A 13,302-nucleotide genomic window follows, 5' to 3' on the forward strand; every position below is an offset into this window, starting at 1 on the left:
TGGCTCACGCCTATAATACTAGCTACTCAGGAGGCTGAGATATGACCATCACAGTTCAAAGCCAGCCCAGGTACTAAAGAGGGGCTCTTATCTCCAATGAATCACTAAAAAATAGGAAGTAGGGCTATGGCTCAAGGGGTAAGGCAGTAGCCTTGAGCTGAAGAGCTCAGGGACAACACCCAAGCCCCGGAGTAGGGTGGTAGCCTCAAGCTGAAGAGCTCAGGGCTCAGGGACAGCCCCCAGGCTCAGAAATCAAGCCCCATCTCTCTCTCTCTCTCTCTCTCTCTCTCTCTCTCTCTCTCTCTCTCTCTCTCTCTCTCTCTCTCTCCCTCTCCTTCTCCCTCTCCCTCCCTCTCCCTCTCTCCCTCCCTCCCTCCCTCCCTCCCTCTCTCTCTCTCTCTCTCTTTCACACACACACACACACACACCTACACACCTGTTCCTAAACATGTTAAGCACCCCAAATGAGTGTCTTTCTGAATGGTCCTTTATCAAGTTGTCAGGACACAAACCTCTTTCAATAACCCAGGAAGGAATTGAAATTGAATAAGAGTTAAAATTATCTTAACAAAGTGGACATATTCTAGAAGGTCTTCCTCTTTTTTTCAGTCATACGTATCTACCATATGACTGACAATTTGGATTTACTGTTAACATCGCTATTTTCCCACAATCTACCATCAAATGCTCTTGCAGCCAGATATACTACTACATCTGGATGTAATACCAGCATTCAAAAAGCAGAGGCAGCAGCCAAGAGTTTGGCCTAGTGGCAGAGTGCTTGCCTAGCATGCACAAAGACCCAGGTTCCATTCCTCAGTACCACATACACAGAAAAAAGCTGCAAGTGGTGCTATGGCTCAAGTGGTAGATCTCTAGCCTTGAGAAAACCCAAGGACAGTGTTCAGGCCCTGAGTTCAGGCCCCAGGACTAGAAAAAAAAGCAGAGGCAGGAAAGATCAAGAGTTTCAGCTCAGGCTGGGCTGTATTCTAAGACTTTGTCTAGGAAGGAAGGATATAAGGAAAGGAGGGAGGGAAGGAAAGAAGGAAGAAAGGAAGGGCTTACGATGGCTTTTGAATTGATTCTTCCTTATGATGAAACAAAACAGAAAGAAAGTAATGCTGTTTCTCACACTTCCCTGTGTCTACTTAGAGAAAGCAGTTTATATATACACACCAAACTCTCTCACTTTGTGTGTGTGTGTGTGTGTGTGTGTACATTTGAGTGTGTGTGTGTGTGTGTGTGTGTGTGTGTGTGTGTGTTCTTGCTGATCTACTTCTAGGGATGCTCATGAAAATTGAGATTATTAAAGTATTTTCATCACTGTCTAATTTTATTATCAATCAGCCTGCTCCATAAAGGATATTTTTTTAAAAATCTCATACCTTTCTCTGATGCCTTCAAATTATATTTCACAGTTCATTTCTAGTACAACAAATTTTGATAGTAAAGCAATAATTCTAGTACTTGATTCAATTGTTAAAATGAATCCCTTTGATATTTTCTAAAGGAAACCTCAAGAAAATTATTTCAACATCATTTAAAAGTATAATGAAGTCTCATTAAATTGTAATCAATGAGAGAACCTGACTTAGTGGCAAATGTGAAAACTTATAGAATATTTAAACATTCATAAAGTGGTGTAGTAACTGTGGACTACAACTGTGTTGTCCTAAACAGCTAATGATGATCTGACTTTCCTAACATTTGAAAATTGTTACCATTTAACATATCATATAAAAGTAGTTACCATTTAACATATGATAAAAAAGTAGATATAACTAGAGTCTGCAACGAGCTGACTAATTATTTCTCTTAGAGTCTCATAAATACTGCTAATTAGCTTAGAAAAAAATTATCCTAGATGGTACACAAAAGCAAAATGCAGTCTGGTCCATGGCCAAATTTTTGTTAAATATTTTGAGAGAAAGCCAAGGTTATAAGCTATTTCTATGGAGGCACATTAAACTTAATCTCTGAGAGCAATGGCTGGTGACAGCTGTCTAGTTCAAAAGTACTTTTAAAGATACTCAACAGAGTATTTTCACATAAAAATTGGGACATTTTCTTTAGTTAATAAAAATGACATATTAAAGAACTTTTAATTTCAGACTTAGTGTGACTCACCTCTAAGGTATCTCCATCAGCCTCTCCCTCTAACTCCACAGAGCTGCCCACTCCATTGGTTAACATCTCTCTGACCAAAAAGCAAAACCTAAACATCACAAACATGGTGTCAGTTAGGATCACTCTTGCTTCTTCTGTTGAAATTAGTCCATTTCATTACATTGTACTTAACCCAAACCTTCATAGCATGGAACAATCATTCTATTCCTTGATTTGATAAGGATTTTTAATGCTTATTAATGTAGTTCCAATATTCACCTGAATCCTCTCTGTACAGTATCTCCACCAACTGAATTATGTATTGATTCCTAATCATCTTTTCCAACAATTCTGGATGAAACATACACAGTAATTCTTTACTCTGGCTTTTTCTAATTTCCTCAAGCGCTCAATATTTTTCAAAATTATGTTTTTTTTTCCTTTTGGAAAAGGATTTGACTAGACATTTGCTCACCAAAAATATAAATGGCAAATAAACACATGCAAAGATGCTCAGAATTTTGCCTCGGGGAAATGCAAAGCAAAATCACAATGAGATCTCATCTCATATCTATTAGGATGGCTATAATCAAAAGGACAGAAAATAACAAGTGTTGGCAGGGAGGTACAAAACCTAAAAACTCATACATTGCTAATGAAAAATAGTCTAGGAAAACAAAAGCTTAAACAAGAATAACCTTAAGACCTAGCATTTTGAAGAAAAATATCAAGCATATTTCCTCACAAACACTTACTTGTGAATGTCCATAGAAGCTAAATTCATAATAGACCCAAACTAGAAGCATTCCAACCTACCAACTGATGAAAAGATTTAAAAAAAAAACATGGCATACTTATACAACGGAATAGTATTTAGACACAAAAAGCAATGAAGTACTGACACATACTATGGGTGAATCTTGAAAACACTATGCTAAGTAGAAGTCACTCACAAAAGACCACATACCATATAGTTCAATATATATGAAATGTCCAAAATAGGCAAATGTGTAGAAATTAGACAGATGGCTGCATAGGGCTGGTATCATGAGGAATGAGATTGGGAGAAAATGAGGGAGTGAATGCTAATGGATACTAGGTTTTATTTATAGGTAATTAAAATATTCCATAATTAAAACTAGGCACCAATGGTTCATGCCTGTAACTCTAGCTATTCAAGAGGCTGAGATATGAGGATCACAGTTCAAAGCCAGCACAGACAGGAAAGTCTGTGAGACTTTCATTAACAATTAACTACCAGAAAACTGGACATAGAGCTGCCTTCCAAGTGGTAGAATGTTACCCTTTAAGCAAAAGGGCTCAGGGACAATGCTCAGGCCCTGAGTTCAAGCCCCATAACCCCTCGCCAAAAGAAGTCCAAAATTAGAGTGTGGTGTATATTAAATTATGTACTTTAAATGATCATGAGGTATGGGTATCATATCCTAAAGTTATACAAATAACTTTCTGCAAGTTAAAATTTTAGAAAGTAATAAAGAAAACAAATAAATTTCACAACAAAAGGTCTTTAAAAATGATTTGCCATAGGTTACAGCTACCTGAATCACCTGTTGCTTACCTTCTACACTGGTCTTCAGTTGAAAAGTAGATTTGAAAGTCATCAGAATTATCATGGACGTAAAGAAAACAACACCGTTCATCAAACTTGGATATGCTATACAATTTCAAAACATAAGATGAGTATCTATAAACTATAATACCAATTTGAAGCTTTTTGCAAAATCTTTTAATGTATCATTTTAAAAACTATCAATTCATTAATCTCTTTTTTTTTGCCAGTCCTGGGCCTTGAACTCAGGGCCTGAGTACTGTCCTTAGGCTTTCTCAAGGCTAAAACTCTACCACTTGAGCCACAGCACTACTTCTGGCTTTTTTCTACATATGTGGTACCGAGGAATCGAATCCAGGTCTTCATGCATGCTGGGCAAGCACTTTACCACTAGGCCAAACTCCTGGCCCCCAATGATCTCCTTTTTTAATGCGCATATGCCACTACTGAGCCTTGAACTCAGGGCCTGGAAGTTGTTCTTAAACTTTTTGGCTCAGAGAGCTGGCATTCTACCATTTGATCCATGGCTCCACTTCCGGTTTTGGTGACTGATTGGATATAAGAGTATCTTGTGAGGTTTGTCTGTTGGGCTGGCTTCAAACTGTGATCCTCAGATCTCAGCCTCCTGAGTAGCAAAGATTACAGTCATGAGCCATCAGAGCCCAGAAAAAAGTAGTACAATGAGCCAAGAAGTTCTTACTAATTATACATAATGAACCTCAGATAAGGAGAAAAATGGAAAGCAGTTTGTTTTAGGTTTTGCTGAAGTATGAATAACATCTCTTATGAATAAGTAGAAATATTAAGGTATACAAACTACTATTCCTAAAATAAGATACATCTTCTCTGTGTTCTTACCTGATTCCCTTAATAGAAGAAGCTGTAAAATTCCATTCATGGATTTGTTTCTGCAAGTACCAAAGACAGAACTCAGTAGCCGAAGTTTTCTAAGTAAAAGATCAGTTTTGGTTTTGTTCTACTGGCAATCTACTTTATTTTGAATAGCAGTTGGGGATTAGAGCACTATACTTGCCAGAACTTGGAATCCCAGATACATTTTCTAATGTATTATAAAATCTCACTTGTATTTCTAATCCAGTTTAGAGCAAATAATATAAACACGAAATAAATAGCAACTTAAATAGAATAAGCAGACAATATGGGTTTTCATCTTCTTTCAACATAGTAGGCAAACTCTAAAACAGGATTTTAGCCTATTTTTAGACCACATAAGTTGAATGCTTTGTAAAAATGTTTGGAGTCAGAAAAAGTGGCCTGAAACTATAATCCCATTGGTAAAATTTCACTAACTCAAAGCCATTTTGCAAGCCAGATGCTAATAGCACACATGTACAATCCTTGCTATTAAGAAAACTGAGAGGGAAGATTGCAGTTCAAAGCCAGCCCAGGCAGGAAAGGTTGTAAGACCCTATCTTAAAAATAACCACCTAACAAGGTCTGGAGGCACAGATCAAGTAGTACAATGCTAGCCTAGAAAACATGAGCCCTGGCCTAGTACTAGAGTGCTTGCCTACCATGCACCAAGACCTAGGTTTAATTCTTTGGTACCACATACATAGGAAAAAGCCAGAAGGGGTGCTGTGGCTCAAGTGGAAAAGCTCTAGCCTTAAGAAAGCACAAGGACAGTGCTCAAGCCCCGAGTTCAAGCCCCAGGACCTGTGGGATAGAAAAACTGGAAGTAGCAGTATGGCTCAAGTGGTAGAGTGCTGGCCTTGAGCAAAAAACTCCCAGACTGGGATGGGAGTTTGGCCTAGTGGTAGAGTGCCTGTCTGGCATGCACTAAGACCTGGGTTCGATTCCTCGGAACCACATACATAGAAAAAAGCCAGAAGTGGTGCTGTGGTTCAAGTGGTAGAGTTCTAGCCTTGAGAAAGCCCAAGCACAGTACTCAGGCCCTGAGCTCAAGGCCCAGGACTGGCCAAAAAAAACCTCCAGACTGTGCCCAGGCCCCAAATTCAAGTCTCAGGATTCGCACAAAAATAAAAATTAAAAAGTACCTTTTAAAACAATGAGGTAAAGTTGTATAAATTTATGTATATACTTCAATGTAGCTTGGTTTTCTCACTCTTGCACTTAAATATTTAATGCCCACATTGGAAGAAAAAATGCAAGCACATCATGTCAGTCTATCTTCACTAATGGCTGTTGACTCTACTTTGAGTGATAAGAACTGCTCCAATGGTAAATATTGGACAAGTTTACTGGCCTTCACTTGAGATATTATCACTATATCTGATAAGGTATTTCTAATATGGATTTGAATATTTGTTTGTTCTAGGATGTTGCATTTTATTTGCAAAGACAGTGCTTATTTTTTTACCTGATTAGAACATAATCATTCACACTCTTGCTTTCAGGGAGAAAATTAACCTTCCTTTGCCAAGTTAATGGCACAAGTATTCTCATACTCCATGGCAACACATGCAAAGCAAATAACTATCTAACACACTTGCCAAAGGTACTGTGTTTATTACTGAAAATTTATGGAAAAAATGACAAAGTACTTTAGATAAAGAAATGAAAACAGCTCCATTAACACAAGACATCAGATCCAGATCAGAATTTGGGCTATCTCTGCAATGAGTAATTACAATTGCATGCCTCCTGTATTGTAGGTATAAGTACAAATAAGAATGGTATAAATGTGATAGTAATAATCAAAGTTTTAAACATATGTGCCCTTGAATCAAGCGAGACTATTTCTAGGAATCTCTGCTCCTATTGTGGCAGATGTACGGGCAAGAGTGAAAAAAAGTGAACTTTCATATGCATCAGTAAGGAAAATGTGAAATGTTTGGGAATGGTAATTCTAGCAGCCAGGAAAATGAAGCAGGAGGAACATAAGTTTGAGGCCAGTCTAGAATACCCAGTGTATTTGAGGCCAGTCTAAGATATAGAGTATAAACCTTATTCAAAAGAAAAAGCATATAAGTTCATCTAGACCTGGAGATATATCATATGATATTGGAAAATAAGAATTTGGACAATTTAAAATAAGGTAGATCAGGATGTAGTATGGGAAAAACTTCCCATGATGTACAGAGAGTTAAAAATATTTTTGCAAAACAATAAATATCTGCTGTATTATCACATTGTTATGTTAAATCATTGTGTATAAATGTATATATAAAATACATACATTAAACATAACTGAGTATTGAGAAAGGCTTAGGAGATAGCCAGCATAGTACTGGGGATGGGGATGAGGATGGAATAATAATATTTGAGAAATTTTCTTTGAATACTTTTTTTGCTTTTTCTTTCTTTTTTTGTCACTCGTGGCAATCGAACTCTGGGCTTGGGTGTTGTCCCTGAGCTCTTCAGCTCAAGGCTGCCTCCCTACCCCTTGAGCCACAGCACCACTTCTGGTTTTCTGGTTGTTAATTGGAGATAAGAGTCTCATGGACTTCCATGCCAAGGCTGTCTTTGAACCACAATCCTCAGACCACAGCCTCCTGAGTAGCTAGGATTACATACATAAGCAACCAGTGCCCAGATTCTTTGAATATTTCTTATCTACTTCTCTCTGTTTTAACTTTGGAATAATAAAACTTCACTTTATATAATATACACATACCACAATTAGTCTCTTATGTACATGCACACACATGCATATACACACATACATATATACATACATACACACACATACATACATACAAATGGAGAAATCTCTTTTTTGTGATGGTCCTCAGGCTTGAACTCAGGGCCTGATTGCTATCCCTGAGCTCTATTTGCTCAAAGCTAGCACTCTATCACTTGACCTACATTGCCACTTCTGGCTTTTTCTGTGTAGTCTATTTGAGATAAGATTCTCAATGATATTCATTCCTGACTTTTGAACCATGATCCTCAGATCTCAGCCTCCTGAATAGTTAGAATTACAGGCAGGAGCCACTAGCACCCAGCTTTTCCTTCCTCTTTTCATCTGTGATTATATCTTCTTATATAGTATTATCATTCAGAAGTCAATTAAGCATCGGTACTTTTCTTTCCAATCCTACTATATAGAAGAAAGAGTTGTTCATAATTTTCATCTCTTACCATTTCTGTAGGTGAAACATGCCACAAAGAAACCACTCTCTCCTCGACTTCATTATTGACAGAAACATAAGAAGGCTGGTAGACCTTGGTTGGTTCTATCACCAGAACCTAAAATATGAACAGATTTATGTAACTCATGGGGATGTGAAATTAGAACCCTGCCCAGTGAGAAAGTGGGAAGACTTGCACTTAACAAACATTTACGGAGGACCAGCTATGCCAAGCATGGCTCTAGGAGCCAGGGCTTCAGCAGGGTACACAAGTCACTGGCTATAGGAGGGCAGGCTCTAATTAGGCAGACATAGCAACAGGGCTGTGAGACTCAGTGTCATGTAATACTCTAAAGAGAATAAGGCAGAAAGGGGAGCATTTTTCCAGGCAGGGTAGCTTAAGTTTTCTTAAGCTATCTGAGGCGCCAGGAGTGTGGCCTAGTTGTAGAGTGCTTGCCTAGCAACCACGAAGATCTGGGTTCAATTCCTCATTACCACATACATAGAAAAAGCCAGAAATAGTGTTGTGGCTCAAGTGGCTCTAGCCTTGAGAAAGCCCAAGGACAGTGCTCAGGCTCTGAGTTTAAGCTTCAGAACTGGCAAAAAAAACTATCTGAAGAGAACACAGAAGAAAGTGAGGTTACAATTTTTTTTGCTAGTCCTGAGGCTTGAACTCAGGGCCTGGATACTATCCCTGAGATTCTTTTACTTGACCACAGTGCTACTTCTGGCTTTTTTTGTTTATATGAACCCAGGGCTTCATGTATGCTAGGCAAGTAAGTACTTTATCACTAAATCACATCCCCAGCTCTATTATTGGTTTTTAATTAGTACCAGTCCTGGGGCTTGAACTCATGGTCTGGCACTGATCACTCAGCTTTTTTGCTCAAGGCTAGTGCTCTACTACTCAAGCCACAACCCCACTTTTGACGTTTTTGGAAGTGTATTGAAGATAAGAGTCTCACTGACTTTCCTGCCTAGGCTGGCTTCAAACCATGATCCTCAGACCTCAAGCCTCCTGAGTAGCAAGGATTATAGGTGTGAACCTGGCTAAAGTAACAATTTTTTTTCTGCTCATCCTGGGGCTTGAATTCAGGGCACGAGCACTGTCCTTGGGCTTTCTCAAGGCTAGAGCTCTACCACTTAGGCCAAGAGCACCATTTATGGCTTTTTTCTATATATGTGGTACTGAGGAATGGAACCCAGGTCTTTGTGCATGCTAGGCAAGCACTCTACCACTAGGCCAACTCCCGGCCCTAAGTAAACTGGATAGTCAGCAGGCATAAAATGTGTGGACATGGAAAGAGATGAAAGTTGAGTGATGCTTCCATTAGTAAGGTGTCTTTGGTAAACAGAGGAAAAAAGGACAGATAAGAAAGAGGAGACGGGCTGGGAGTTTGGCCTAGTGGTATAGTGGTATAGTGCCTGCCTAGCATGCACGAAGACCCGGGTTCGATTCCTAGGTACATACATAGAAAAAGGCTGGAAATGGTGCTGTGGCTCAAGTGGCAGAGTGCTAGCCTTGAGAAAAGCCCAAGAACAGTGCTAAGGCCCTGAGCTCAAGCCCAGGACTAGCGAAAAAAAAAAAAGAAAGAAAGAGGAGACGGACAAGGGGGAAAGACAGAAGAGAGCAGGTAGAGACGAGGGGGGAGAGAAGGAATAAAACTTCAAAAACAAAGTGCTACGTTAAACTTGAGGAGGGCTTTAACTTGTACCTTGTAATTATGAAGTATTTCATAATTAAAAGGAGATTTTTAAATGTATTACCCAGGAACAAAATAATTATTATTTTCAACAATTCCATCTTTTATTAGAAGTTTAGTGAAATTTTTAAAAACTGCATGTTCATAAAATCTTATGACATAATATAAAACAAAATTATTGAAGCATAATTTCCAAAGCATTTAAAGAGCTTAGGAATGACTTCTTGTAAGATGATCATAACACTGAAATCAAAACTACATTCTTTTTTAAATAAGGTTTTAATATTGATTAGCACCACTAATCAAGATATAAACCAAAGTTTAATAGAAGACAGCTTTAATTTTTCACTACAGTTTCAAGATTTTTTTATCAGTCTTGGGACTTGAACTCAGGACCTAAGTGCTATCCCTGAGCTTCTTTTACTCAAGGCTGTATCTCTACCATTTGAGCCACTTCTTTTTTTTTTTGCCAGTCCTGGACCTTGAATTCAGGGACTGGGCACTGTGTTTGGGCTTTCTCAGGGCTGGTGCTCTACCACTTGAGCCACAACACCACTTCTGGCTTTTTCTAAGCATATGGTAGCAAGGAATTGAACCCAGAGCTTTGTGCATGCTAGACAAACACGCTACCACTAGGCTATGCGCTATGCTACTTGCCCTGGCTTTTTCTATGCTTTTTTTTTATTGTTTATTGGAGACAATAATCTTGTGGACTCTCCTGTCCAGGCTAGCTTTGAAATGGAATCCTCGGATCTTTGCCTCTTGAGTAGCGAGAATTACAGGCATAAGTAGACACCAGCTACTATTAGATTTTTATAGCAGTTTCTCTGCCTCTGACCTATTGACATTTTTTACTGGATAATTTCTTATTATCTTATGTGTTGTGGATGTTTAGCAGCCTAGACCCCAGTCTCGCAAACTAGTAACATATCATCTCACCTCCTGCTTTAGTTATGACAACCCAAAATGTCTTCAGACATTATCAAATGTCCCTTGGGAGACAAAGTCATTCTCAATTGAGAGCTACTATTTGAGAGGATATGGCTATTTCCAAGGGAGTTTATACATGGTTTTCTGAATCTCCGTAGGATTCTACAACTTTCTTCCTTTCTGAGCATTAATAATTCAACAGTATGAATCCATATTTCTTTGGTCTAACTTAAAGAATTTGTGGCTAGACACATATCTCAGTAGTATATCACTTGCCTAGTATGTACAAAGTTTGATCCTCAGCACCTCAAAACAATCAAACAAATAAAGCAAACTAGTTTTAGAATATCTTACTGGAAATCTGAGTCCATGAGTAATTCCATTTGTTGCTTCAAAAATTATATCTAGCCAGAAGTTAAGTTGTTCCTGCCTGGGAGAATGTTCAGTGTTGGATTTCTTATAGCGTTGAATTAATAACAAGTTCTGCACTAATGATCTCAGGTACCTACAAAAATCACAAACTCTATGTTAGATTCTTAAACAGAATTAAAATCTACTAAAAGAAACTCCATAAAACTTTTATTTACTTGATTTCCTATTATGTCAACATTGTCTCATAAAATCATTTGCAGCCATACAATTACAAGAAATCCAAAAAAAGAAAAAAAAGAGAAATCCATACAGTAGGCAAAGTAAACAGAATTAGAAAGCATGGGATTTGGCTAATATCACACTTAACCTGTTTTGGTATATATTATCTAAATCACAGTTATTGGAAAGCATATGCTGAATGGTTTATGTTGCTGTTTTTGTGTACCAGTCCTGGAGTTTGAATTCAGTGTCTGGGTACTATCTCCAGCCAAAGGATAGTGGCCAGGTCTAGCACTCTACCACTTAAGCCACAGCCCCACTTCTGGCTTTTTAAGTAGTTTACTGGAGATAAGTATCTCAGGAACTTTTCTGCCCAGATTGGCTGGAAACCATGATCCTCAGATCCCAGTCTCCTGAGTAGCAAGGATCACAGGTGTGGGGCCAGTGCATGGCTCATATGCTAAATGTTTGAAATAACAATAGTGGCTTAAAAGTAAGCATGATTACAAAATGCCAATAATTCAAACCCACTGGCTTTTCTTTTCTTTCTTTCTTTTTTTTTGTGTAGGTCATGGGGCTTGAACTCCATCTGGGCGCTGTCCCTGAGCTCTTTAGCTCAAGGCTACTGCCCTACCCTAAAGCCAAGCCCTACTTCCCATTTTCTACTGATTAATTAGAGATACGAGTCTCAGATCCTTTTATGCCAGGGCTGGCTTTGAACTTTGAACCTTGATCCTCAGATCTCAGCCTCCTGAGTAGCTAGAATTATAGACGTGAGCCACTGCACCCAGCCCCACTGGCTTTTCTTTAATGAAACTTTTCATTTGATGTATTTTTAGATTTACATGAAGTTGTGAGGAAAAATATGCAGCGAACTCACATATACTTGATATAGTTAACCATAGTGGCAAGATTGTGTATAGTACAGTACTACAACATGATGCTGCTACAGACACAAAGTAGAGAACATTTCTACCAGCAGAAGTTCCCTCATGTGGTCCTCTGATTGTCATGCTTACACCTCCCATCTGCACTCTCTCCTTTATTCCTGCCAATCACTAATCTGAAATTTGTTGGCTTATTATTTATTCTATATGATTAGAATCTGACCAGGTAGACTTTTAACATTATGAAGTCTTGACTCTGCCCATAGCTTTGCTGTGATTGAGAAGTTTCTGAAATATAGCTATCAATCAGTGGTATTCCATCCTCACTCATTAATAAATGGGAATGATTCAGCTGAATGCATCATAGTATTATATTTTCTCTTTGAAAATGAAGTCTAGAGTTACCATGGAAAGGCAAATCAGCTAGACTTCAATCTGACTTGCTTGGGTACTCAGCAGTTCTGGAAATGCTACACATTCCAAAGACAGGTCTGGCATTTGATTGGATACTGAAACATTGCCTGTAAGTCCCTGGAAAGTCTTTCCTGCTATAAATATTGCCATGGTAGACAGTTTATGCATACAATGTGATTCATGGTGAAGGCTTTGGGCCACACACATTATATCAGTCAAACCTTGGGAGAGGCTAGATACTAAGGTATCAAGATCAGTCACAGGGCTCACACTTGAAATCCTGTCTTTTCAGGAGGCTGAGATCTGAGGATCGCAGTTGGAAGCCAGCCAGGGCAAGAAAGTCTGTGAAACTCGTATCCTCAAGTAAGCACCAAAATGCTGGAAGTGGAGCAGTGGCTCATATGGTAAAGAATTAATTAACCTTGAGATTGCCAAGAGACAGCACCCAGGCCCTGAGTTCAAGACCCAGGACTGGCAAAAAAAAAAATTACGATCAGCAACATTAATGTTCCATAGCCACCTACTATATTAGACACCCGAGCGTAACTTCAGCATCTGTGGTTTAATTAAACACAAGTGATTCTGATGTATAATAAAGGTTGAGAGGCACTGGTAAAGAAAGATATATCCTGCAACTAGTCTTTCTTATTTAATAAGAAAACATGAACACACTTCTATCTCTTTAAGTGTCCTTTCCTGCACATTTAAATGGCTGCATAATGGCTACCCTAGAGCAGTGTCATCGTTTTATTAACCATACTGTGTTATTAGCCTTTTAATTCTTACTTTTTCTAAGGGGCATCGTTTTCTTGGTGTGCTTTTTACAGCTCTACCACAGGTCTTCTTTAAAAATGCATAATAAATACTAGTACAAATGAGTATTTTGTTTTTGAGGACTTGGACAAGCTGAAGAAAGTAACAGGATTGATATTCTAATTTCAGGGACAGAATGCACAGGGCCATTATTCTGCACATGTGTGCATTTTTCTCTACATTCACATGAAAGCAGCAAGCCCCTGGAGCCATTATGTATGTTCTAACTGTTT

The 13,302-nt window shown here is 38.5% G+C and overlaps 1 protein-coding gene across 1 annotated transcript in view; it reads right to left on the bottom strand.

Annotated features, from left to right (window-relative positions):
- Positions 1–13,302, bottom strand: part of Map3k15 (mitogen-activated protein kinase kinase kinase 15) — a 91,651-nt gene that overhangs the window by 30,036 nt on the left and 48,313 nt on the right. The window contains exons 10-14 of the mRNA XM_090326454.1: positions 10,719–10,869; positions 7,742–7,849; positions 4,535–4,584; positions 3,686–3,781; positions 2,128–2,215 (exon numbers count right to left, since the gene is read on the bottom strand). Coding sequence (XP_090182580.1) covers positions 2,128–2,215; positions 3,686–3,781; positions 4,535–4,584; positions 7,742–7,849; positions 10,719–10,869 — 493 coding nt within the window. The remainder of the gene's footprint in view (positions 1–2,127; positions 2,216–3,685; positions 3,782–4,534; positions 4,585–7,741; positions 7,850–10,718; positions 10,870–13,302) is intronic.

This window comes from Megascapheus bottae, chromosome X, assembly GCF_031878675.1.
Source record: "Megascapheus bottae isolate mThoBot1 chromosome X, mThoBot2.hap1, whole genome shotgun sequence".
Classification (NCBI taxonomy): Eukaryota; Metazoa; Chordata; class Mammalia; order Rodentia; family Geomyidae; genus Megascapheus; species Megascapheus bottae.